The 27209-nt window shown below is 53.6% G+C and overlaps 1 protein-coding gene across 1 annotated transcript in view; it reads left to right on the forward strand.

The window, feature by feature from the left end:
• Window positions 1-27209, forward strand: part of AGRN (agrin) — a 151690-nt gene that overhangs the window by 119177 nt on the left and 5304 nt on the right. Inside the window, 24 exon segments of the mRNA XM_026074040.1 lie at window positions 202-347; window positions 524-644; window positions 990-1103; window positions 2885-3049; window positions 4334-4477; window positions 4831-4955; window positions 5383-5488; window positions 5713-6096; window positions 6251-6385; window positions 7870-7997; window positions 10314-10428; window positions 10787-10906; window positions 11627-11983; window positions 13517-13709; window positions 14395-14610; window positions 14868-15097; window positions 15615-15749; window positions 15913-16009; window positions 16449-16613; window positions 17031-17142; window positions 20159-20275; window positions 20602-20791; window positions 21563-21650; window positions 26370-26594. Of these exon segments, the coding sequence (XP_025929825.1) occupies window positions 202-347; window positions 524-644; window positions 990-1103; window positions 2885-3049; window positions 4334-4477; window positions 4831-4955; window positions 5383-5488; window positions 5713-6096; window positions 6251-6385; window positions 7870-7997; window positions 10314-10428; window positions 10787-10906; window positions 11627-11983; window positions 13517-13709; window positions 14395-14610; window positions 14868-15097; window positions 15615-15749; window positions 15913-16009; window positions 16449-16613; window positions 17031-17142; window positions 20159-20275; window positions 20602-20791; window positions 21563-21650; window positions 26370-26594 (3928 nt within the window).

A 27209-nucleotide genomic window follows, 5' to 3' on the forward strand; every position in this document is an offset into this window, starting at 1 on the left:
TCTGTCTGTCTCTCTGTCTGTCTCTCTGTCTGTCTCTCTGTCTGTCTCTCTCTTCTTTTTTATGCAGCTGTGGGCTGCTTCTCCCTTCCGGGACATGGCCTCATGTTAGGCAGAGGACTCTGGCCCCATCCCCTGTGCTTTCATCCAGCTCTGCCTAGGAGGATGTGAGCCCTTTCTCACCATGTTCTTCCTTTGCTCCAGAGTGTGGTTCAGGGGGATCTGGCTCTGGTGATGGCAGCGAGTGTGAGCAGGACCGCTGCCGGCAGTATGGGGGTTGGTGGGATGAGGACGCAGAGGATGACCGCTGCGTGTGTGACTTCACCTGCCTGGCAGTGCCACGCAACCCGGTAAGTACCCTGGGCACTTCTGGGCTGCCTACCAACAGTCCTTGCTCCCCTCCCTCTCTTCACCCTCGTGGCCTTTGCMCTCACTTCCTGGGGCAGGAGAGGACATCCCGTGGATCGGGAATCTCCATTCTTGTGCCAGCGACGGCCTTGAGTAACTTCCTTCCCTGTCCCGGCAGGTGTGTGGCTCTGATGGCGTGACCTACACCAATGAATGTGAGTTGAAGAAGACACGGTGTGAAAAACATCAGGATCTCTATGTCACTAGCCAAGGAGCTTGCCGCGGTGAGTCCCCCTGAGGTAGCCAACCCTGCAGGCTGAAAAGCTCTGTGCACCAGCCAGCCCAGTCCCCTGCAGTAACACATGCTCTTCCACTGGGGCTAAGTGAGGAAACACTCGCCAAGGACACAGCGGTGTCTGTGGTGGCTTGTTGGTCCCAGCTGCAGGCTGAAGTTCCTGTTTCATGGCCTGTGCTATCTATGGCCGGGGGTAGGAAACTCACTTCATCGTCAGTGCCCCAGCATCTCTGCAGAGACCRTGTGGTTTTGCAGGAAAGCTGTTGGCTGCTTGGTCCATACATTGGCAATACTGCCCTGAGACATTCTGCCTGCCACATGTAACCTGTGCCTCTGCATTCCTCTACAGCCCTTGCCACAACCTCAGCACCTCTCCCAGTTGTGCACTGCAGCCAGACCGTCTATGGATGCTGTCCAGACAACATGACTTTGGCGCTCGGAGTGGGGTCAGCTGGGTGTCCAAGTAAGTGAATATTGTGTTCCCAGTCTGGGGCCATAGGGCACCTCTAAGACAAGTGGATGTCAGGAGAAATCAGGTCAAGGGAGGACTAGGGGTCCCATCCTAAAGGAGATGGAGGAAGGTGGACCCTCCCCATTCTTCAGCAAGACTGGTGACCTCCCAGTCTGAGAAAGTCTTCAGTTTATCCCCTAGCTGTGCTCCAGGCTCCAGACTCACAGCATGCATACATGGAGATGTGCACACACACTTCACCTTCTGTATCCACCAGTGATGCTCCTCTCCTTTCTAAAGCCCTGAGTCCACTTCATGGTCTAAGTCACTCTGAAATGCAGGAACGTAAGATGGTTGCTCGGAACTTGTCTGGTGCTGAGCCCATGCTGGATGTCCCAGAAGGTGCCCCAAAAGCCAAACTGTACCCTCTGTGCCTTCACCCTATCCCTAGAAACTTAGGGTTCTTCACAGGTCTGAGTGACAAAGATACTGCTTGGATCCTTGCACCACAGGTTGAGTTGGGACAGAGCTTTTGGATTCACCTAGAGACCCTATACAGACCACCCCAGGACTAGTGACCAGTTGGTTACCATACTGTGCAGGAATCTGAACTGGCAAATGTTTCATTAATATTTATTAAATAATTATCAGAGTCAGCACTTTAGCAGAAGGCACATTTTGGAGGGCATTAAAACTATTAACAGCTGAGGCTTTGACTGCCTGTTAGGAAAACACATTACCCCGTGGAGTGAGGATTTAGGCCATGCTTGGGTCTGGCTAATGCCTGCTTGATGAGAATGTAGTGATGTTTAATGTGTCTTATAATTTAAAAAGCAGCAGTGTTCAGACAATGCCCAGAGCTCTCCTGGCTGGGAGCACATGGGACAGTCTGCAGGCCCAAGGGTGGGTGCTGGAAGAGCAGATACATGCCATCATCTGTGCTGGTGAGTCGCAGCATCCTGCGATGGCCAGTCACACCAGCCTCCACCACTGCTTTGCCTCCCTTTCTGGAGCTGAGAAGGGAGTAGCAGGTTGGAATGGCACTAGCAAGGAGACAAAGATCATTTAACTTTCAGTTTTGCCCTGCCAGTGGTGGTTCATACCAATGTTCCTGTGTGTCTCTGAACTCTCTGTCCTCTGCCCTCCGATCCACAGAGACATCTTCCCAAATGACCCCTTCACTATGGGATCCAGTATCCCACCAGTGTTTGTCCCACCTGTGCTGCTGTGTTGGCAGCAAGCATAGGAGGTAGTTACCACTTTCGCAGCAGAGCCAAGCCCCTGGTGCAAATTTATCCGTTGTTGCCTGCTCTGGACATACCACTTCCATGCCGCTAGCAGTCTGAGGATGTGTACATGCAAACTTTGCTTGCTGCTCCAGAGGTCTCCCTTTCTCTCCAGCTCTGTCCCACCTCCCCTTGCTGCTGCTCCCTATGGATAAAGGGAGAGACTCTCTGTCTATCTCTGGATCATTTCTTTCCATCACATTTCCAGTTAACAAATTAGTAATAAATTTCTAATAGCTCCCTCTCTCTAATGGTAATGAGAGAGAGGAGTTCCAGTTGCTGGCAAAGCTAATGGGCAAATCCTTGAGGGTTTAGTCCTCCCTTGTAGTGGGGGCAGATGAGAGCAGTTGGCTGATACTCTCCTTCTGCCTGATGGAGAACAGATTCCTGCTCCAGCCGAGCAAGTCCGGTGGCTCAGTGGTCCTGCTGCTCTCTGACACAGCCCACAGTGCATTTCCTCCTTTAGGGGCAGGACTGAGTCTCACGCACTCTCTATCTGGCTTGCAGGCACCTGCCAGTGTAACCCCTATGGCTCCTACGGGGGGGCCTGTGACCCCACTACGGGGCAGTGCTCCTGCAAGCCAGGCGTGGGGGGCCTGAAGTGCGACCGCTGCGAGCCTGGCTTCTGGAACTTCCGTGGCATCGTCACCGACAGCAAGAGCGGCTGCACGCGTGAGTGTGGGCAGGGGCTGGGGGCTGGCATCCCTCTGGCCTGCGTAACTCCCGGGTGGCACATCTCCCTGGTCTGCTCCGTGGGGCTCAGGTCACTGCAGGACTATTGTGGTATTTAAAAAAATGAGCCCTAAGGTCAGTCCTGTTGTAAGTCACCTCGGTGTTCCTCCTTGGTGCCTGCGTGTGGCAGCGCAAGCGGGTGCAAAGGAATGGATTGGAAGTGGAAGGAACGAGGCAGTGTTTTGCCCCTTGATGCTGATCTCACCAGGAATGGCCATGTGCAAACAAGGAAGTAAAACTGAAGAAAAGCCCATTTCATTTCAAGCTCCATTGGAGACCTAAGCAAGAAAATCAGTAAGTGCCAAATGGGAAGAGAGGCCAGAGCAGCCAGGAGAAAGATGAGTTATTGAGAGGGGACTGCAAACAACAGAGTATGATTCTGCCCATCTTTCACTGAAATTGCAGATAGCTCTCCGACAAGTGATGGATATGTCTCAGGCTCCCACATGGCTTAAGCCCCTGGCAAAGGGACTGAATCCAAGTGCCCTGCTCAAAGGTAGCAAGCTCCAGCTGGAGAGACAATTGTGCAGCTACAGGATAGGAAGGATGTTTTGTGCTTCAGAGAGGACAGGGAGGCAAGACTCGGGTTCCTTTTCTGGCTCTGGGAGGGAGTGCTTATCTAAACACTCGCACATCAGGGTTCCATAGATGGAGATCAGTGCCAGAAAGCTTAAACTAGAAATAGGATGTCAGTTTTGTAACAGCAGAGGCATCACGCTGCTGAAATGGCTTCCTGAGTCTGTACTTAATTCTCTCTTGTGTGCAGTCTTTAAATCAGAATAGGATCTAGGTCTAAATGCAGAATCACAAGTGTCAGTAAGTAAAATCATCTGACTTCAAGCCAGACAGACACCTATGGCCAGTATCCCTTCTACCATCCAGCTCCTTTATCCTGTGCCAGAGAGCAGGGGGAGGGTCTTCTGGTATGGGTGAATGTTACTACTAGAGCTGCATAAATCCTTAATGTTGATGGGAATGAGGGTCTGTGGAGCTGACATGGGATCGCAAGCTGTAGGACCATGGTTAGAGTGTAGCAGGAGGAAGCAGAATTCCTGCAGCTGTTTGGGGATTAGTAAGTGTAGAGTGGTAGTCAGCATTATGGTCCTTCCCTGGATCCTCCTCCTCGCTCTTCTCGTGACTTGCTGGGGGATCTGAGTGAGTCTGTTGTTGTCTCCACACAAAGCCACCACCAAAACAGTCTCTTTTCTTACTCTTCTTGCCCAGCCTGTAACTGCGACCCAGTGGGCTCAGTGCGTGATGACTGTGAGCAGATGACTGGACTGTGCTCTTGCAAGACTGGTATCACTGGCATGAAATGCAACCAGTGCCCCAATGGCAGCAAGCTGGGCATGACTGGCTGTGAGAAAGGTGAGGGAGCCACGTGCCAGAGGGATTGTGTGGGACACTGGGAAATGAGTGCCTGGGTAGTGCTGGGGGGCAACACGCAGGCCCACGAGAGTCATGCATTCCTCTCATCCTGCCTGCTTGTGCTTCAGGGGAAAGAGGTCCTGACCTGCATTCCTAGCTGTATTCCTGGTGTCTGTGTACTCACCCAGAGCACAAGGGGCTGCTCCTCTGTTTGGTGAAAGTCTGGCACGTCCACCAGTCTGAGCTGCTCTGCAGGGTCCTTTGGAAAGCTAAACCCCTGCTGGGAGGAGATAGGGTGTTTTTTATCATTGGTGTCTGCTTTGTTATCTCTTCCCCTTCTCTCCTTACCCCAGACCCATCAGCCCCAAAATCCTGCGAGGAAATGAGCTGTGAGTTTGGGGCCTCGTGCGTGGAAGTCAATGGCTTTGCCCACTGCGAGTGCCCATCCCCGCTCTGCTCGGAGGCCAACATGACCAAGGTTTGCAGGGGAGGCTGCTGGGGGGGGCTGAGCTGTGAGTGCGGGAACACATGGCTAGCTCTGTTGTGTCAGTCTGGTGCAGGCAGTACGAGAGACTGATGTTTCTTCCTTCCTGCAAGAAGCAGGCAGGCAAGTAGGGCCACTGTCTTTGATTGGGAAGGGTGACGTGTGGGTCGTGGATGTCTCCCAGCAGTGCAGGGGCTCTCTCAATGCCTCRTTTAGCACCTCTGAGCTGCTCTGCTCCTGGGCTTCTGCATTCTGCCCTCAGATCCCTCTCTGCAGCCTGCATTCTCCTTGCCTCAGAAAGACCCCTGCAAAGCCTCTGCCCCTGCCCCAGCATTTAGAGAGAGGTTTTATTTTGTCCAGGGCTTGGAGGAGGGCAGAGGTGTAACACATACCTTTCTCCATTTCCCCTCTGCCCTCCCAGGTGTGTGGCTCTGACGGTGTCACTTATGGGGACCAGTGCCAGCTGAAGACCATTGCATGCCGGCAGGGACAGGTCATCACAGTGAAGCACATGGGGCAGTGCCATGGTGAGTGTCGGCTGCTCTCGCTGCTGTGTGAGAGTGCCAGCTCTCCTGGCCTGACACTGGACACCGAGTCTGGCTGCCTCCCTCACTGTGCCATGACCCTTCATGGCACAGCTAATGCACTGCCCAGGGCAGATACTTGAGGGTTTGCAACATGCTTGCCAGTGTTATGGCCATTTTTTTCCGGCCTCCCCTCCTTAACTAACCTGTCTTGCTGCTCCTTTCAGAGACCATCACTCATGCAAGCCACACCACACCGCCCAGACCACTGCCCACACTACCCCTGGACAAGTTAATTCTTCCTCCCCCGCTCCGGCTCACTACCCAGGCTCCTGAGCCCATTGAGGTGGCTACCAGCTCCCTGCTGTTGGAAGCCAGGCCTACTGTAAGAGGTCACCCCACGACAAGACGAGTGACTACTGCCAGACCAGCCACTACGCCATGGATGACCCATGGTGTGCATAAGACCACCATCCGGCCCCTCTCTACAGCTCCAGTGGTCCTGGCCACCACCCAGCCTGCGTATGTTGAATCAGGCAGTGCAGAAGGCAGTGGAGACCAAGAGATGGGCATCAGTGGAGACCAAGAATCTAGTGGGGCAGGTTCTGCTGGTGAGTGTGCACTGCTCAGACTTGGTAGGCCTATTGAGAGACATGGCATGGGTTAGCCCACAGGTAGACGTGAAGATTTTTCTCAGCCCAGTTCTCTAACATGGGGGTGAGGTTCTGCCTCCTGCTGGTAAATGTTCTTCTTAATGCCCCGCAGGGGAAGAGGAGGTGGAAGAAAGCCAGGTAACTTCCACCCCAGCCATTGAGAGGGCAACRTGTTACAACACCCCACTTGGATGCTGCTCTGATGGCAAGACTGCGGCTGCTGATGCAGAAGGAAGCAACTGTCCTGGTGAGTTTGTCCTTGGGGCTRGCCTCTGGGATCCATTTCGGTGGTCAGGAGTAAGGCTGAACTCTTGCAGGGCACAGTAGAGTGAAAGATGCTGCTGAGAGCTGCCCGGCAGGGGAGCAGGTGCTCTCACCCAGTTGGCAGTGAGCCCTGTTCCTGTGTCCAGCCTGGGAGCTGGGGTGTCAGTGCAGGGGGTTTCACATGGATGTGCTGAAGCCATGGTAGCTGGGAGAGGTTGTGCTAACCTGCCCCAGCCCCCAAGAGCCAGCCCCAGTGTTTGGGCAGGTGCTGCTGTTCACATGAGGAGCTGGGACACTCTGCAGTTTCCTTTGCCTGAGTGACCACTTTCTACCTTAGCTGTTACAGCCTTAAAACTTTGAACAGTTTTTTGCCTAGGCCTATGCAGAGCTCAGGGCTGGTGCTGGGGGAACTGCCTAGATTCCATTTTCATCTATTACAGTGGCTGTAGAGCTGTTGTAGTGGCTGCAAGAGAACTGGGCTGACCGGGGCCAACTTAGTGCCAGGATAGGTGGTGAGAGGGGCTGTAGCCCCACTGTTACTGCTGGAATTCCTGGGGGGTTTGAGCTCTTTTAACTTATGCCCTGGACCCGAGGAACGTGCACTGCTCTCCTGATTTGGATGGCACTTGTCTTTCTCACTCATGCTCCCTTTCACACTGTGTTGAGGAGTTGCAGAGCCACCTGTGCTCAGTGCAGAATACTGGGTGCCCTGTGCGCACGTCCTCCTTAGCCTCAAAATTGCTGCCTTGGAGTCACCTCCCAGGTGTTTCCTCACTGCTCACTGATGTCCTCCTAGCTGTCCTTGGGGTTTCTGTTCCTTGGGGTTTCCAGCAGAACGTCCCTTTTCCTCTGGTTCCCCTTTTAATCCACCAAAGGATACCTGCTATGAACCTCCCATACAGTTACTCACAGGAAGGATCTTTCTGTAGCTGCCTCTGCACTCCCGTAGCTTCCCTGGAAGGGAACCACACCTTGGGTTCCTGTTGCAGTTTTGGTCTGGTTTTACAAGGCTGGCCACAGCCTGTCAGCAGGGTCTCTGCTTCCCTCTGTCAGGATGGGTCTTCTCCTTTCCTGGCATCCACCTTTTTGCCCTCCTCTGCCCTGTRTTTGCATGCACATATCTGATCCTGCGTATTGACTATGTTCTGCTCTGGCTAACGTCTTTCTCTTGTTACTCAGCCGGTGCAGGGGGGCTGCTTTCCGGGCCGGAGCTCAGAGGAAACCGTATGGTAAAAGCTGCCATCTCCAGCCTGGTCTTTGCCATCTGCTCCAGCACCCTCAGATACTAATCCTCCATGGCACTCTCCCAGACCCATACAGACTAACCCCAACACTGGCACTACCCACACACTRCCATCACCCTTTCCCCCAGGGACTTGAACGCTCCTTGCGGCTGTCAGCCACACACCTGCCCAATCCACACAAGCCAAATAAAGGGGTTTGTCTTGTTTACCCTTCTTCCTGTAGCTACCAAAGTCTTCCAAGGAGTCCTCATCTTGGAGGAGGTGGAAGGCCAGGAACTGTTCTATACGCCTGAGATGGCTGACCCCAAGTCCGAGCTCTTCGGGGAGACGGCCAGGAGCATTGAGAGTGCGGTGAGTCCTTTGCACTTGATCTGGAGTCTGGCTAGGGCATTTCTGAGCTTGGCTAAAGAAAAGAGAACCCTGTACTCTTCTATACGCACTGTGATGGACAGATGCCTAAAACCCAAATGTTCACCTCCAGAAATGCAGTCCGCCACTTCTTGAGTGAGCAGGCATTCTCTGAGCTGCTACTAATAAGCAGGCTTGTCCATGCAAGTGATTGTGCTCCCACGTGGAGCCAGCCTGTGGCACACTCGCCTGTTTGTGTCTGCTCAGCCTCAGAGGTGCCAGCGCTCTGTAGGATGTCAGTCTGCCTGCTGCACGCTGCTGCAGCCACCCTGCTAAAGCAGGGACCATGTGCTGTCTGCTTTCTGAACAATGCTCCCTGGATGCATGTTACAGTACCCTGTGCCAATACCACCCTCCGTAATTACAGAGGCTCTATTGTCCTGAGCATGGAAACCACTTTGGGTCTCCTCCTGCCTTGGCTTTGCATACTTGATGACTTCTAGGAAGACCGTGGTCTATCATTGTTATCTGTCAAACGAGAGCAGAGCAAAATGCTTTGAGTGCCTTGGAGGAGAGTTGCTCCATGCTGGGTTTTTTTGAGATGGGCTACTACAAAAATTAGGAGTGAACGTGACTTATCGCTAGGACCAGCACTTTCAGAAGGTGGGAACTTAAGAGCATAAGGATGTGATGGGCCAATTCTGGCTAACAGATGTCCTCTATGAATTTGTCTGATCCCTTTTGAACCTAAGTGTATTTTTAGCCTCTACCACATCCTGTATCAGTGAGTTCCATCCTTCATTATGTACTGTCTGAAAAACTCTTCCTTTCTTTTTGATTGATCTTGGTGATGGGATTGTTTAGACAAGAGGTTTTGCCTTAATGCCCTGCATTTCCTTGAGCATCCTTATCTCTGGGAAAAGCCCTTAAACAAAAATCTGTCCCAAGTTCCTTTGTCCCTCCAGTTCAGCCATACAGCTTGGAAAGCTGCTTGTGTAAATCCAGTCTTCCCCTTTTAAAGAGACACATGCCTCCCCTCTCCCCCAGCTCACATTGCTAGCTCTGGGAGGAGACGGACTTTGCGTAGCAATGCGTACATATGGGTATGCCAAGGAAGCACTGGGCAGGATAGCGACACTGTACTGTAGCCTGCAGTGTAGCACAGCAAACAGAAAGCATCTTTGCAAGGAGTTTATGTATTTAGAGCTGGTTCCAAGCTGCACTTAAAAGTTGGCAAACCCTCAATACAGTCATATAAACAGATGTGTGCCTGGCATATGGACCATATGGTTCGTGCAGTTCTGTATTGTAATAGCAGTATTTCCCAGTACAGTAGTGACTTCCATCTGAGGATCCAAACACACACAGAAAGCTTCATTCACTGGTTCATCCATTCTTCCCTCTGAGAAGGCAAGAGGCTTTACTCACTCCTGTTTTCCCAGGGCTGGGGGAAATGAAGTCATGGCACAGGCAATGTGTCCTAGAAGATGTCTGTGGCTGGGCTGAAAGTTCCTGCCACAGCTCTGTGCTGCAGAAACCTGTTGTTCCTGTGCAACCCCTGTGTGCAAATGCCGTTGTATTCGATGTGGTCTTTTACCCCCATGAGATCATTATGCCCAAATGTATAGAGGGGACCATTATTCGCTTATTTACTTTTTTCTCTCTTTGCCCTGGAGTGGAGGGAAGGAAATTGTGGTCACTAGCTGTGGTGGGTGCCAGTCCAACACGAGGCTGGACAGATAGCTCMCAGGGTGTTAAAGCACTGGCTTGCTGAAAGTCTTGCACTGTCACCGTCTCCTTTGTGTGACTTCAGGCAAATTCTGCACTATCTGAGGGCCAGGTTTTAAAAGGCATTCAGATGCTTAAAGTTGCACAACAGTGCCTGGTGGGACTTTCCAAAGTACCTAAGTGAGTTTATGCAGATTTAGAAAAGACCAGTAAGACTTAGATGCCACAAATTGAAAAACCCTATATGAACTACAAAGTGTCTCTGTGCTGGCTCTGTTCCCCTCTTCTCCATGGGTTTAAGGGGATAGCTCACCTTGCCCACGCTACCTCTGGATCATCTTCTTCTGACCTTTGATTTCAGGCTATAAGGACAGGGACTATCTGAAACCACATCTGTCCATCACCCTGCACAAAGAGCCCTGTTCCCTGCATATGTCAGTGGGATAAGTTACAAAGGTTTGGATGCAGGCTCCAGTGAGGTGAAATCAAGGAGACCTACTGAGACACAAGATCTTTAACCTAAATCCATGTCCTAGAATCTCCCTGTTGATCAATTTGTTTACCTTTCCTTCTTCACCTCTAACCAATTAGCTGGATGAGCTTTTCCGCAATTCTGACATTAAGAAGGATTTCAAGAGCGTCCGTGTCCGAGACCTGGGGCAGAGCAGCGCTGTCCGTGTCATTGTGGAATCCCACTTTGACCCAGGTAAGGGCCTCCCCTGTCCCTGTCTGTGTCAATTCACCCTGCCTTCACCATTTGCCTGAGGAGGGAGCAGTCACTCTCAGTGGTGCTGACAGTATGAGGAACAAGCATGAGGCAAGGAGCATGAAAGAACCTTATTAAAAACTGCCAGGGATGTGTCTTTTGTTCAGCAAAAGCAGCAGATGCTGTGAGAAAAGCTGGGAGGAGGTGCACCCTAAACTGATGCTTGGAAGGCTGGAAATGTTTTTCTAGGAAAAGGAGTGATTCAGATACATCATGAGGAGGTCATAAAAGGAAAACTGCTGGGTGGAATTGCATCTTCACRCTTGCTTTTTCCCTTTCTCCTTCTGGCTATGAGCAGCCACTTCCTACACGGCCGCTGATGTCCAAGAGGCCCTGCTAAAGCAGATCAAAGCTTCCAAGAAGACGACCATCCTGGTGAAGAAGCCCCAGCAGGAGCATGTCAAATTCATGGATTTTGGTGAGCCCCCCTGTCTGTGGTCACTTCCCCTCTCTTAGGCTTAGGCTTTCAAAGGGACAGGCTGGCTCTTCCTGTCTCACCAGGGCTTTTAATCTTCAGCAGTAACCAATCAAGTGCTTCCCAGTGCACAGTGCCTTCCAGAGCCGGGGCTCAGAGGATGTTGCATGTGCCCAGACTTGTTCTCAGCTCAGGAAGGCTGCAATGAGGGTAGTACTGCCCCGCTCTTGCAGAGCAGCACATGGAAAGAGGCAGTGCTGTCCAGTGGTGGTGTGACAGCACCCACAGCAATGTAAAATGGGCCCTTGCTGGCTCTGATCCTGTGATAGCAGAGTGCGGTGGCCAATCCAGCCAATGGGATCTCATGGTGATAAACCTGAACCACTGGTTTTCCAAGGAAGAGAGGAGCATGACCACACCTGTACGTGGCATGCAGCTCCCACTGGGAGCTTATTAACCCCCACACCAGAGTGGAAGTACAGTAGCRCTAGGATACTACAGGTGGCTGCTGGAGACATAAGCCTARCCTTGTAGCGGGAGCTCTGGGGCACTGGGAGAGCGGAGGGGAGAGGGCTCTTTTGCCTTTGTGCATGCAGTAGCCTGAGATCACCATGCATCCAGGCCTCTCTGCTGCCRTCTCACCCCAAGAGCCTGGGTTGTTTCCCTCGCTTCCAGTGAGGATTGCAAAGTACCAATCTCCACCTCCATTTTACTGTGTTTCAGACTGGATCCCCAGGCTCTTCACCACCACCATGACCACAACCACGGCCACCACCATGGGACCCACCACGACACGGAGGTATACCACAGCTGCCGTGGCCACCACAGCCCACATTCTGCGACCAGATGCTGTGGGCAGGCCCAGCACCAAGATGGCAGGACCTGTGAGCACCAAGAGACCCACCTCCACCCTCCCGGCCACCACGCRGCGGAAACCCACACGCCAGCCCCCTGTCACGAGGAAGCCGTCACGGCCCTGYGACTCCCACCCCTGCCTGCATGGTGGCACCTGCGAGGATGATGGGAAGGAGTTCACCTGCAGCTGCCCAGCGGGCAAAGGGGGAGCTGTCTGTGAGAAATGTATGTGGCCTCTGATTTCCCACAGCAGCGACGCTGCTGGGCATCAGTAGTGGGAGCTTACAGCCACAGGATGGGGAGGGCCGAAAGTGAGGGTTGCAGTCAGGGGAACTGTGTCCCTTTGAGCTGTTAGTTCCAAATMCAGGCTTCAGCCTGGGAAGCTGGGAGGATACAATCGGGGAAGTGTCACTGTAGAGTTGCCTCTTTTCTTGTGTGTTTTCTCTAAGCATCTGCCACTAAGCCAGCCAGTGATAAAGGACTGGGCTTCACCCAGTGCGGCCCTTCCCGTGTCTGTCCACACTTTCGGAGACTGCACTGACTGCAGGGAGATGGAGAGGCTTGGGGCATCTGCAAACCCAGCCCCATAACTGATGCTGGCACTGATGCACACGCATCAGGCAGGAGGCACTGCAGGGATCTATTTAACCTGCTTCCTTGCCTCTATCAAGAGCAGGTTGTACAGGCACTGTGTATTGTAAGAGGCATGCAGTGCAGGGCTGCACGGTAAGAAGGTACCAGCAGCAATTTCTTCCTGGCCACACTTCTGATACACCAGTGCCCTGAAGCGTGGGGATCATGAGCTTCTGCTTTTTAACTCAGCCAGTGATGTTGTGCTGCTTTCAGTCCCTGAAGCCAGTGAGTGCTGGTTAGAGTCTAACACAGAGACAGTAACTAACTGTGTTCTCAAACACAAGAGTATGTGAGCTGGTAATTGAGGCAGTATTCCCCAGTGCTCAGAGCTACTTAGCAAACAGCTGCAGACTGCCTGCGTGCTGAACCAGAGCTGCTGCTGTTTACTGTCAGCTCACAGTGGCAATTTGGTGTCATGCTGGGAGCTCTGGGTGGTTGTGAGTGCTTATTCCTAAAAACCCTTTGTCCCTAAAGCTGTAAGCTCAAGTGTTCAAAGCTGCCCACTGGATGCAGCAGTCCAGTCCTTTTAATTTTAATACGGATTGGCCTTCCAGATCCCTTTGAAAACCTCAGCTGCAATAAATAAAAGCATGGGATGATGAATGTAGATCTGCCATATGGGACTCTGGGAGGAGAGAGAAAAATGGTTTAAGGATCAAGGAAGTTGAGTTACGAGGAACCGCATGTGCTGTCGAGCTCAGCTGAAGGTATGGGGATGTAATAGCTGTGTGTGGAAAGGACCAGCAGGGCGGACTGCACTGCTAGGCCTCTGAGTACTTACCTGGGAAGAGCTGACTGTGGCACAACTGAAGCGAAGTACTGGGGAAACAGTACCGCTGAGATCTCTAAAGGCTGGGAGCAGTCTTCCCGGGGCGTCCCATCATGATGGGTGTTGGTTGCTACAAGTATGAGTGTCTGGGAGGCTGTGACAAGGGATAATTGCACAGGAGCATGGGCCCAGAGAAGAGAGAGGGTTTCTTTCTGCCATTTCAAGAGCTCTCTTTGCTTGCATAGGTAGAAAAGTGCTCACAGACTGATGTCAGGGCTTTTATCCTCTCTCTGTTCTCCTGTCCCTCCCTCTGCTTCATCTGCTGTTTCTTTCTCTCCCACGCCTGGCTCTTGCAGCTATCAGGTACTTCATCCCCAGCTTTGGTGGCAAGTCCTACCTAGCCTTCAAGATGATGAAAGCGTACCACACCGTGCGCATTGCCATGGAGTTCAGGGCCGCAGAGCAAAGTGGGCTGCTGCTCTACAACGGGCAGAACCGTGGCARAGACTTCATCTCCCTGGCGCTGGTCGGTGGCTTTGTGGAGCTCAGGTGGGTGCCCTTCCCCTCAGCCCTGCACACTGCAGAAGGGGTGGAGCAGCTTAGCTGTCTTGCCAGAGGGTCCTTTCAGGGCTTAAAACACTGGGAGGTGGGGAGGGGGGATGCTCGGCTCAGAGTCTGTAGAAGGGTAAGAAACAACAGGATCAAAGGGACAAGAATATGAGCTGCTTTTCCAAAGTAATAGTAATGCTGAACTTGCTTCCTGTGGCACTTTCTTCCTTTTCAACAAAATTGATTCACTTGTTTCAGCTTGAATTTTCAAAAACTTAAAGGTATGGGAGGTTGATTTTTCTGAGAGCGCGAGAGGTCTTTTTTTGATCCTGTATTTGTACTGGGAAAAGAAATGCAGGGAAAAAAAAGAAAGCAAGAAAAGACCCAGAAATCTGAGCTGAAACGATTGTTTCAGTTTCAAAAGCCAGAAGGCACAGATTCAAAATGAGGTGAGGTGGAGGGATGACCTCTGGACACCGCAAGACTGCGAGCTCTTAGGAAATCAGTCCTCTTCCCTCCCAGAAGGGAAGGCTCTGCACCCCGAGGGCAGCCTGCTCCAGGGGCAGGGTAGGGCGGCTCCTGTGTGCTCCCAGCTTTCCCCTGGGACGCAGCAGCTCTCAGGCCATGACGCGYATGCCGTTACCGCAAGGTGGCACTGACGCAGGCCTCCCGTCCTCTGCTCCAGGTTTAACACTGGCTCCGGCACAGGCATCATCACCAGCAAGGTTCGCATCGAGCCTGGCAAGTGGCACCAGTTAGTGGTGAACCGGAACCGCCGCAGCGGCATGTTGTCTGTCGACGGGGAGCCCCACGTCAACGGGGAGAGCCCGACGGGCACCGATGGGCTCAACCTCGACACAGACCTGTTCATCGGAGGTGCGCCAGAAGACCAAATGGCTGTGTGAGTAGAGGGCGCTGGACCGCTGCCCTGGGTGCCCCAGCATCCTCCACTGGCGCGGACAAAGCATCCGTGGTGGGCTGCAGCCCTCTCCCTGCTCAGCAGACTCCAGGTGGTGGCTGCGAGGGCTGTTTGTGGAATGGGGGCCTGGGGTGCCTGTGACTCCCTGCCAGGGAGTATGGCCTGACCCAGATGGTTGGAAGGCCTCTGCCTTTTGCCTGCAGGTGTGTCCCCACCCACCTTGTCCTTTGTCCCCGCAGGGTGGCAGATCGTACCGCAGCTACGACCGGCCTGAAGGGCTGCATCCGCCTCCTGGACGTGAACAACCAGATGTACGACCTGCGGGAGAAAGGCAGTGATGTGCTGTATGGCAGCGGGGTGGGCGAGTGTGGCAACGACCCCTGTCATCCCAACCCCTGCCACCATGGTGGCATCTGCCATGTCAAGGAGGCAGAGATGTTCCACTGCGAGTGTCTCTACACCTACACCGGTACGGGGAGGGGGCTGCAGGCAGAGCATTGCTGGGGCACCTGGTCCCGCTGGCCAGCCCCAAGGGATCCCAGAGCCTTTGGGCTCCCATTGTGAGCTGTAGTGAGGGAGGATGTGGTGTGGGGGTGTCAGCAGTGGTTTAGAGGGAGAAGTGTAGAATGAAGCTGCATCCGGTGAAGACAGAAAATAGATTTCAGCCATAAGCTATTCATACAAGCATGAGACAAGGACCAGGACCCAGGGGCTGTTATCTACCTGTTCTCATGCAAAAAAAATTTCCCTTTGTTTTTTAGGGAAGCACAAAGCACAGTCTGGCAAAGATGTCATCTGCCCTTTGAGGGATCTGTTGGGGGGGGACTACATGGGGCACCTGAGCCAAACCTGGAACAGGGGAAAGCGTCTGGCAGGGCCATCCGAAGGCATCCCATCTTGTGCATGCCCCCAGAGTTTTCTCTGGTCAGGTCATGCCTGATGGGTGTTTGAGATGCTGACCTGATGCACTGTCTTTTCTGCTGCAGGCCCAACATGTGCCGATGAGAGGAATCCCTGCGACCCTACGCCCTGCCATGTCTCTGCCACCTGCTTGGTGCTGCCAGAGGGAGGTGCCTTGTGTGCCTGTCCCTTGGGGCGGGAAGGAGACTTCTGTGAGCAAGGTGGGACTGGAGCTGGGAGAGGAGGGGTGGGCAGGGAAGGGGATGGAACTGAAGGTGCTGATTTCCCCAGCTCTGCATGGCCAGGAGACCTTGCAGGCTGTGGGCTTGGGGCACTGGCTGAAGGTGCTCTGCTTCCTCTCACCATTCCCCCATTTGTGCCCAGTGACAGAGCAGGACCACACCATTCCCTTCCTCCCAGAGTTCAACGGCTTCTCCTACCTGGAGCTGAATGGGCTGCAGACCTTTGTGCCTGACCTGCAGTAAGTGCCAGGGAGAGGGAGAGGTGCAGGCATGAGCATTCCTGCATGGCTGATGAAGGGTGAGAGACCTTGTCCTTTGAGTCTGGGTTGTCATATGCTGGCTTTATGTAGAGATCTCCCCTTTAGCCTGCTGGAAGCTTTGTCCAGAGACACGGGGATTCCCAGAAACCCCACAGCCAGCCTGGGGCAGTGATGTGTCCAAGGTGCTTTGTGTAGTAATACGCTGGATAAATAAGCACTGTAGAGAGACATCCTGAACATAGCAGATGTACCTCTTGCCTGACAGTTCTGCCCGCTGAATTACAAGGGTGGCACCTTTCTGCCATGTCTGTAGTCTCTGGCAGGTGGAGGTCTTCTGGGGGGCCCTTCATGCAGGGGTGGAGGAAGAGAGCACATGGGCAGCTGGTTTGAAGGGTATCAGTAACTCATCTCTCCTCAGGGACAAAATGTCCATGGAAGTTGTGTTCCTGGCCAAGAACCCCAGCGGCATGATCTTCTACAATGGGCAGAAGACAGACGGCAAAGGGGACTTTGTCTCCCTGGCCTTACACGATGGCTACCTGGAGTACAGATACGACCTGGGCAAAGGGGCAGCTGTGCTCAGGTAGGGGTGAGCTGGGGGGGCTGGGGAGCAGTGCTGGGTAGTTGGGATAAYGGTGACAGGCAAGAAAGAGGCAGTGGTGGCTTTCAGTGTCCGGCACTGGCTTTGAACTTCCTCCCCAGAAAAGTGTAAGGGGGAGGGTAGGTTTCACACTGGCCTTTGCTGCTAGCAGTTGTGGCTCTTGGCCTGTGGGCCCTCCATGGAGCAGAGCAGGGCTGAGCCTGTTCCCCAGGCTCTGCGTGTTTTGCAGGCTAATGCTGGGCTGTCTCTGTGAAGCTGTGAGCTGGGGCAACCCAAGTTGGTCAAGCTGCAGTGGTTTGGGCAGATTCCAAGCTCATCAAGAGAGGTTTCTGGCATTGTGTTTGCAGGTGCTCATGGCAGAACTCTCAAATGTGTCTTCTCCTCCCTTCTCACCACCAGGAGCAAAGAGCCGGTTCCCCTCAACACCTGGATAAGTGTTTTGCTGGAGAGAAATGGGCGTAAAGGGGTAATGAGGATCAACAGCAGTGAGAGGGTGATGGGAGAGTCACCGGTAAGTTAGTAGGCCAGGAAGAGCCAGTCAGAGCTCTGTGGGCTTCAGACCCTGTTCCTGTCATGTGTGAAATGAGCTGAGCAGTTCTCAGTCCCATGGGCTTTTATTCCTTGTGGTGTAAGGCTTTGAGGGTGGAGGAGGAGTGGGCAAGAACCGGGGAGAAAAGGATGCTGCAGGGAAGAGCCTGCCTGCCCCTCTTAGCTGCTTTGGGCCCTGGCCCTGGTGCTGTAGGACAGCAATGACGCACCTTTCTCCAGCTCCTCTTCGCCACTTGTCCCTCCATTATACATAGAGCTGCAGCCTCTTTGCAAGAGACAGGTCCCCTGATTTCTTGGGCCTCAGTTTCAGGGCTGTGTTTGACTGAGGCCCCCCTTGCACGCCTGCACATGGGAACACCCCCCCCCCCCTTCTGCTGGTCCTTGGCTGTCCCTGTACTGGGGCACCCCTCATAGTCAAGGGAAGTTGCTGCCCTTGCTGCCACTCTGTTGGGCCCATGTTGTTTTCAGCCAGTGCCCTTGATGCGGGGCTCAGGGGCCTTTCCCAGTGTGAAGAGCCTGGCCAGGAAGAAGTCACTGAGTAGCAAAAACCCATTTGCACCATTGCTGCTGAATACATTAGTGCCTTCTTTGCTCTGTTTCCAAACTAGCAACTTATCTCTCTGGCTTCTCTCCATGCCGTCTCCCCTCCGCACTTCTGTCTCTGTGCAAACACAGATGGTTCCCTGGGGCTTCATGGCAGGGCCACTGGCCTTCCTTCCATTCGCCTTTCCACCAGTGAAGCTGAGAATGCAGGAAAAAAAAAAAAAAAACATTGCTGTTGAACTCGTCCCTAAAATCCACCTAGAAATGTAGGAACAGGAAGTGGCACTGATGCTCCTCATCCTCTCGGTGTGGCTGTGCTACTGACCTCGTGCCTCCTTTTGCCACAGCCTGGCTATGAAGGCTGTAATCTTCCTTTGGTGAGACAGGCACATCCATGTGGTGCCTTCTCTTCTCCAGATGAATGCCGGCCCAGTGGCAAAGTCACAGCGAGGTGGGCTGCGTCCGGAGGCCCCTCTGTGGCCCTGGTGGCTGTGTCGCCTGGCTGCTCAGTGCCCATGCACAGTGTGGCTTCTCACTTAAGGCAGCCCATTCAAAGCTTCAGCTGGGGCTTTGCTCCTGTCTTTCCCCACCAGCCCCTGCAGCCAGGCGGCTGTATTCATAATGTCTGGATCAAGCCCCGGACCTTTCATATCCAAACCATACGGCATGCCTGCGAGAGAAGGGCTTTTAGCCCTCCTCTCACTCTCCTCTTTTCAAACTTCTTTCCAAATTAAGGTTACTCCAGGCTGGCAGGGTGAGAGCGTCCCCTTCTGTTGCCTTCTGCATCTCCCGCTCTCCCTCACTGGCTACTGGGCACTGATTGCAGCCCATGGTCTTGCAGCCCTGCATGTTACGATGYTACCCACTGATCTCCCATTTCTCTCTCTCTCTTTCTCTCTCTCTCTCTCTCTCTGATTTTCATTTGTATTTTTCCCTCCTCTGCTGTCTGGATCCCAGAAATCCCGCAAGGTAAAGATAAGTATGACCAACTGCACCTCCATCTCATCTGCCATTGGCACGTTGTTCTTTTTTGTTTGTTTTCCATTCAGATCTCAGTGTTTCACCCATTCCCCTTCTCATCTGACCAAGCAGCTCTAGGATCTCTGTAGATTAGACATGCTTATTTCCTGTTCTTTCATTACTTTTTAGCTTGTTCCAGAAGCATTTCAATTAATCTGGTCATGTTTCTTGTGTTAACTCCACAAAGCATTAGCTAGTGATTCATATAACTGCATCTTTGCCTCGCTGCTGTGCCTCTGGGTCCAGCCCAGGCACACAGGAAGGGACATCACTTCTGTTGTGTACCCAGTGAACTGTGTGGCTGAAGATTCACCTGGGACTTTCTGTGCTGCACAGTTGGGACTGCAGGAGGACGTCAAGGAGGGGGTCTTTGTAAGAACGGGGTCTTCCTCTTCCAAAATCACAGCCATTTGAGCTACAGGAGAACCTTCTTTAGTCATTTGCTGTAGGGCATCTGTAGCATCCAGATCATCCAAGCTGAATCTCTCTGGTATGAGTTTGGGTTTAAACACTAGCACAAGCAAGACTGAAGCAATATTTATTTAGCTGGTGGTTTGGCAGGGCTGGGGGGTGGGCACGCAGCGCCAGAGGCCTTTGCTCCTGCAGATATCAGAACAGCATCTCCCCAAAATTAAATTCATAGGAAAACCTTTTCCTTGTTTGCCTGATGACAGGTAAGACCTTATAGCTTGGCRTAAGGAAGTTCTTTGGAGACCCCTTTCTCCCAGCCCCCTTTGCAGCCTGGCTTGGTGCTGGATATGTGGAGCTCATTTGCTCCCAGGGGTCAGTCGTGGCTCATCCCCTCAGTGTTGTTACCTGGTGGCTCACTGTAGGTCCCTGCAGGGGACAAAGGAAGAGACAGGTGGGCTGCAAGGAAGTGCTGGGTGCTGCCAAGGGTCAGGGTGGCCAGCAGAGGGTAGGAGCAGCTCAGGGAGGGGGGCGGGGGATACCTGGTCCCTAAGGGGGACGCTGAGCCTGGGCTGCCTCCCCCACATCCTGCCTGCCCTAGTGCAGAGCTAGTCTGGTGTGTTCTCTTGCTCCGGGGCCCAGGGCAGAGGCTGTGTCCTGGCCTCTGGGATGCTTTCCCTGCTCCTTGCCTAGCTACAGGCCTCCTTTGCTTGGGCCCCTGCAGAGGTGGCCTAGCAGTCCCCCGTACGAGCTCTGCCCGGGGATACAGACCGTTACCTTGAGGGAGGAAGGCAAAGAGTGGGGTTGTGTAGGGATAGGTGTTGCTTTCTTTCCTACCAGCCTGGCCTCCAGTTGTGCATGGGTCCCTGCTCTCCCTGAGGTGCTTCCCTGGTCACAGCCTCCTTTAGTCCCTGCAGAGCTGGGCCAAATGCCCTTTGCATCCTTGCTGCACCTCAGGGATGACCTCTTTCCTTGTCTCCTCTCACCTTTTCCCCTCTCCTCCTCAGGTGCCTCACACCTTCCTGAACCTGAAGGAACCCTTTTATGTGGGGGGAGCCCCTGACTTCAGCAAGCTGGCTCGAGCTGCAGCTATCTCCACTAGCTTGGATGGGGCTGTGCAGAGGGTAAGGCCCTGACGGACAGCCTGGTGCAGTTGTCTGACCAGGAGATGTGCCATCTGCATGGGCATGGTTGGAGGAGAACTGGGACCTGGGAGTGGGCTGTCCTCTGGCGCTCGGGTCTGTGTGCATAGTGAGGCACACCCCGTTGAAGAGTGGCAGCAGTGGGTGGTAGAAGGGGAGGTAGGGATGTACCACAGGGACAAGTGGGAGATGGGATTGGATTCCCATCTCCCTCCTGTGGACACTGGCCTCTGTCCCAACATCTGCGCTGCAGAGACATGAGGTGGTGAAGGCTGACTCTCGTGCTTGCTCTTCCTTGCACCTGCCAGATCTCCATCAAGGGGGTGCCTGTCCTGAAGGAAGAGAACATCCGCAGCGCCATTGCGGTCTCCTCCTTCCGAGCCCACCCCTGCACCCAGAAACCAAATCCCTGCCAGAATGGAGGCACTTGCAGTCCCCGGCTAGAGAGCTACGAGTGTGCCTGCCAGAGGGGTTTCTCCGGGGCTCACTGTGAGAAAGGTGAGACTGCCAGGGTAGAGCCAGACCTGGACCCTCACCCACTAGCCAGATGCTGCAATTAAACTGCTTCTATGATTAGCGGGTGGCAGCATGACAGCACCTCTCAGGCCAAGCCTGAGGTCTTGTCCTTGTTGTGGCTGGTGGGAGGGATTCAGGAGGAACATGCTGTGATATTTCCAGACTGGTGCTGTCCTGCAGCCGTGAAGTCGGGGCCATGCCATTTCTCAGAAATCCATGCATTATGCTGCATGTAGCAGGGCAAATGCTGCTGCTCACAGATAGATCACCCTGCCCTGTCATCTCCTTCTCTGTGCTCTCTGACTCTGTTTAGCATGTTGCTATGCTCACTTTAAGCATCCTGGGGCAGAGAGGCACGGTTTGGTTTTATAGCAGATTCACCCTGAGTGAATCTGAGCAGTGCACAGCTGTCACTCATTCAGGGTTTCTTTTCTGGTTATCTCCCTGAGTTTAATACTTGGGCCATCACCAAACCCGGGTTCCTCCTCTGGTTTTAGCCAGGAAACCAACAAGGCTGCAAATTCTAGGTCAGCTGGCTGCAAAACAGGAAGCTGGCCCAAGCTCACTGGTTTCAAAGTGACAGCAAACCTTTGCAGGGGCTGGCTCAGAGCAGTACGGTGCTGACATGTCCCAAGGGGTGGCAGATTTGTGTCCTGTTATGAAATCGAGGTGTAAAGGGTGTTTTCTCCTAGTCTCCAAGGAAGGACAGGCCATGCTGTGTTGCCTGACAGCTCTTCTTCTTCCCACTTCCAGTGATCATTGAGAAGGCAGCTGGAGATGCAGAGGCCATTGCTTTTGATGGTAGGACATATATGGAGTACCACAATGCTGTGACAAAGAGGTAACTTGGCTGCTGAGCTGAACCAGGGTCAAACAAGGAGTTAGGCTGTTAGCAGGAGCAAGAGATAGAGGTCAGAGATTCCAAATGCAGCGTTCAGAGAGGGGCAAGCAGAACGGGGGCAGTGAGCCCTCACCTCCAGTCCTTACCGCTACAGCTGCCTTGTTCTTCACAGGGGTTGCCCAACAATGACAATGCCTGGCCAACCTCAGGTCTGGATGTTCTCATTCTGCAATGTGTGGGCTATGTTATGAGTTAGCATAATCTATTTTGGGAGTGGGCTAAATCTGGCTGAGTGCACCTCACCAAGATGGTTAATGTGGCCTGTGCCCTGCTTCTGGTGTCGTCTTTGCCCTCACGTTCAGGAACGGGGTTTGGGCTGGGTGAGCTGTGCTGAGGGGAATGATAGCTCTACCTGCGGTTTAATTCATGCCTGTCCACCAACTCCTTTGTCTCTCTGGCTGTTTGTGCAGCAAGGGTCAGTTCTGTGATTGGGGAATGGCCATTGCTGCCAAAAGACCAAGTTAGCTTTCTCCAGCATCCGCTTGACCGTAACTCCATGGGCTAGGGGTATGTGTTTGGATGCTTTGGCCTCTGTGGCTGTACTTGTCACTTGGGGGCTTTTCTCAAGATCTGTGGAGCCTAGTGCACAGCTACTGATAGCCCCGAGAGTCCTCTTCAGCCTCTGTGCTGGATRTTCCTCCAAGCCTTCTCCCACAGGAGACTCAGTCCATAGTGGTCCAGCTCAGAACCCCTCCTCAGCATTCTGCTCCTACAGACCATGTGGCTAAGTCCCAGCTCCGCAGCACTCGGACAGAGTATCAGATGATACGCTGTCCATTTCCCTCTTCCACCCTCAGATTCCCCTCTCCTTGTAGCACTAACAGTTTGCCTATGTCTCTCCCCCGAGGTGAGCATCTCTGTGGAGCTGTTGTTTGTGTGTCTGTCTGTCTCTTCTCAACGTCCTTGTTTCTTTGTTTTCAAGCCACCTGACCAATGAGATCCCTGCGTAAGTACAGTGCTTCCTGCTGCCCACCTCCCCCCTGCAGCCACCTGCCCTTCACCACACACTTCCCATTGCTGCCCCAACCGCCAGCCCACACACAGAGGAGCGCGGGATGGAAGGGGGAGTATGGGGACGCTCCCAGGGGTCTGCCATGGGCAGCATTCCCATTTAGTGCAGGGAGGACACACTGTTGCTGGCTGCAGCTCTGGTGGTTGTAGAGGGGCCCTAGCACAGACAAGGTCAGCGCAAGCCATGCTGCCTGGCTTTGCTACAGTCAGACGTTGCCCCAGGAGCATGCTGCAATTTACCCTTCCTTTAAGTGATGAGCGAAGAGGAAGAAAATTCCCATGACATCTTGTTTCCATCAGCAGAAAAGGCGTTAGGTATTGAAATAAGGGATGCTGATCCTGTCCCATTTGTTCCAGCATGAATATGGAGTTGCTGCCTTAGCACCTAGCCCAGCCTTCCAATTAGGAAAATGCTCGATAAGGGGTGCATGGCCTAGGCAACCCCTCACAACATGTAGTGTGAGCAGGGGGCTGAGAGAGGGCTAGGGCAAGCAGGCAGGGAGAGGGGCTTCTTCCCCAGAGTGGCCTTGACATCCGTTTGTTTGCTCACTCGCTGGCTGGCTGGCTGAAGGGCAGGAGTGGACAGTCTCTGAGAACAGCAGTGGTTTGTGTGATTGTGTTCCCCTCATGTGCAGGGGAGTTTGAGTGATACCTGCCTGCCACATCCCCATTTCACCTCATTTCCTGCAAGCTGGGGTCAGACAGAGGCTCTGGAAGCTGAAAGTTGCGTGCATGCATGTCAACAGCTAGCGAGCTGCAGAGCTGAGCAGCTGCATGTTCACAGCAGTTTCAGGTGCTCGGGGTTGCTCTGGCTTTTTAGAAAGGGCCTCCTAGGAGCCAAGCTAGCGAGTGCCCTACAGCAACCGGAGGCTTGTAACTGCCTGCACACACTCTGCCACAGGACACAGAGTGCCCAGCCGTCCCTTTGCACAGGCATGAGCCATGCATCCCTGCAGGCGAGCAGAAAGCTGCTACCTTTGTATCCTGCCTCTCCCAGTGCTCTGTAAAGGGGAAAGTCACCAATCCCAGCCTGAGCCAGCCAGTGCCATTTCACTGTGCATGCCCCGTCCTGCAAGGGAGCATAGCACTTCTCCCCAAATCCTTCTGCTAGGATTTGGCAGCAGCACTCAATAGCCCTGCTGGGGCTGAAGGGTCCATCAGGTTGCCCATAAAAAGCAATTTCTTCTGCCCCCAGACAGACATCAGGGGTGTGCCCTGGGCAGGACTAACACACCAGTTGCTTTTGGACCCTGCTGGCTATGACATGCCCATACATTTTTTTTTTAAACATACACATAAATATATAATTGGAGCTGACTGTAATGCTGGGCCTGTAGCCCCTGACGCTTGCAGGCAGTGCCAGCAAGACAGCTGTAGTCCTGGGTTTCCCCTTCCCCACACACGCCCTTCTGCCCAAGTGCCCCAAGGCTGACTCAGAGAGGTCTTACATGGCCATTCACCTCTCTGCCAAGATGGGAGCCCATTCTGCTGCACAGATACCTGTCCCAAGGAACCAGCCCGAGGTCTGCATGCAGATCTGCCCATTAAACAGTGCTTGTGCAGGACTGTGGACCAAAAGCTCCCTTCTGCCAGCAGTGCTTCCCTCTGTCTCATCCCAGGCTCTTTGCTGGATACACATCCCTGCAGGTAGCATAGGATATTAGCAAGAACACTTCTACTGCTGACCTGGAGAGCATTGCAGAGTCTGTGCATCGCTGCCTGGGGCAGCAAGGACAGGGCTATATTCACTCTCTGACTGACAGGATTGTGCCTACTCTGGCTAAAGAACACCTTGCAAACTTGTTTTCCTGGCTTGAGGAAACTCAGCCCCAAGGACACTGGGAGACTGGGCTTCCTGCTCATACCAGACCAGTTTCTTGGCCTGGATACTGTGTAGGGTGAGGAGCCATCTCCCTTGGACGGGGCTGTTCCCTGCCTGTGAGTGGGGTGGGAGGGAAGGGTGTCCTCCTCTGTCCTGTGCTTATCGCATGCTCCCCTTTCTTCCTGCATCTAAGTCCCGAAGCACTGGACTCTCCCATGGAGCTCAGGTGAGTCTGTGCCAGGCTTTCTGCTCTTGTGTCTTTCATGCTCTGCTCTTGCTGCCTCAGCGTGTCTCTTGTCTCTGTGCGTGTTCTGTTTGTCCATACTTTTGGCTTTTTATTTATAAGGGATACAGCTCTGTAGATAATGAGAGCAAACATGAAGGGTGCCCTGTCCCTCCAGTTAGGGGACAGCCACAGTTCCAGCTCTGTCCCTTCCTCCTGGGAGACCTCGAGAGCAAACAGCCATGGGTGAGGGGAGAGACTGAGTTACCTTAACAGTACAACGGGCCTCACGTTGAGCCCTTGTCCAGCATTTTGAATGTAGTGTCCCTTGGGAATAAAAAGCTGTCTGTGTTGCCTGTGTTGTCTGCTCTATGTATGCACTTGTGTCAGCAGTGTGTCCCGGAGCATCCCAGCAGAGTGGATGGCGACTCCACATGGCAACGTGGCTCATTGCCAGGAGCCTTTTTCCTGCTCCAAGAGGGACTGAGCAAAGATGGGGTTGCCAAAGTAGGGGAAATCCTGTCTGTCCTTTCCTTCCTTTGAAAAAATGCCACGTCTGGGAGGAAGAAGGCCTCGCTGCCTCTGAGGACCCTCCCCCTCCCCTCAGCACCACAGAGGATGCTCACCACCCCACATTTCCCCAGCCTCAGGGTTCCCGCTGGGCTGCGGTCAGGCGCGCCAGGCAGATGCGGCAGCAGAGCAGTGGGCTCTGAGACTGATCCATGCATGGCAACAGTGTGGGGAGCCACCGTCCCCGGGCCCCCCGAGTTCTGCCTGCACCTCGGACGCCTGCCAGCAGGAGGGTGAAATGGCGCCGACCCTGGCTCGGCAGCTCCCTGCAGACCTGGCCAGCAGAGCCCCTTTGTGCCGACCTCTCCCAGACCAAAGGCGGCTCTGTGGGAAAGCCCTCTCCCTGGCAGGGTTGGGGCCAGCCTGGCACTGTTCACCAGCCTGCATAATAGACCTCTTCCTTCAGTGCCTGCGTGTGAGGAGACAAAACCAAGACTTCCGTCAGAGCTTGCAGGGTTTGAGGGGTCTAAACCTTGTGCTCCGAGGAGGACAAAAGTACGGGGCAGTACCCCCAAGCTGTATCGTGGGAGGTTCAAGTTGAGTGTTGGGAAAAAAATTCATCCCCAGGAGGACTGCAGCCCCCACACAGGTCACCAGGGAGATGGGGGAGTGCCATCCTTGGGGGTTTCCAAGCTTAGCTGGACAGAGCCATGGTTGCTCTCATCTAGTGCTAGCAATAGTTTTAATCTTAGTGGGAGCTGGATTAGAGACCTCCTGAGGGTCCTTCTCACAGCATTTCTGTGATGCTGTGGTCTAGTTCAGTGCATCCCACCTGCTCCTCCCATGCACCAGGCCTCCTGAGCAGGCCTGGGATGTTGCTAAGGCCTGTGACCCCCTGAGTACAGCAGATAGGGACTGGTGCCCCATGCTTAGTGTGATGCCGAAGGTTAGTTAAAGGTTATCCTACAGCAGGTGAGCTGCTTTGCTGGGAACAGAGAAAGCTGCTCTGAGGGGCTGATTGGCTGCCTATTGCTTTGTAGCCATGTTTTTAATTCTGGTCTGTGTTCTCCTCCGCTCCCATCTCCTGGTGCAGTGAGAAGGCCTTGCAGTCGAACCACTTTGAACTAAGCATCAAAACGGAAGCTACCCAGGGGCTGATCCTGTGGAGCGGGAAGGGGCTGGAGCGATCAGACTACATCGCCCTTGCTATAGTGGATGGCTTCGTACAAATGACCTACGACCTTGGCTCCAAGCCAGTCATCCTACGATCCACAGTCCCAGTCAACACCAACCAGTGGATTCATATCAAAGCATACAGGTGTGGAGGCTTGCAAGAAGGGAGAGCAGGACTGGGCCAGATTGCTTTGGGATGGGCAAGCTGTGAATCAGGGTCAAGTCTTGGGAACCTGAGTCATGGCCTTGGCTCCATGCCCTTTGATCCCCAAGGGTCAGTCCTCTTCTTGGATAATATTAGAGGAAAGGCATGTGGGCAATGCTGCATTGGAGGGATGCATGTTGTGACAGGCCTGCCCTAGATTCTAGGAAGTGCCAAAGGGGCAGGCTCAAGGAGATACGAAAGGTCTGTGCCTTTTATTTTAGCTGGCTGAGGGCTTGACATTCTGTTCATGTTGGGCCCAAGCTGTCCCTGTGCTCGGGTAGCTTTTATTTTTATTGGTGGTGAGGGGAGTGGTGAGCAGATCATATGGCTGGCATGCTAGGGATTTCTGCTGATGGGTCTGAAGGGAGTGGGAGGAAAATGTGGCTGTTAGCAGGGCTGGTGGTAGAGCTTCAGGAGTCCCCAGGGGAATGCCGGAGGGAGGCACTCACTGCTGGCTGCCTCGCACTCCTCCAAGAGGAGACCACTCCATGCTATGTGGTCTCAAGGAGAAGGCCGGGAGTGTAGTACTCAAGGAGAGCCCTGCTCCCGTCTCCC

Source organism: Apteryx rowi, unplaced genomic scaffold (assembly GCF_003343035.1).
Source record: "Apteryx rowi isolate R43461 unplaced genomic scaffold, aptRow1 scaffold_38, whole genome shotgun sequence".
In the NCBI taxonomy this organism is placed as follows: Eukaryota; Metazoa; Chordata; class Aves; order Apterygiformes; family Apterygidae; genus Apteryx; species Apteryx rowi.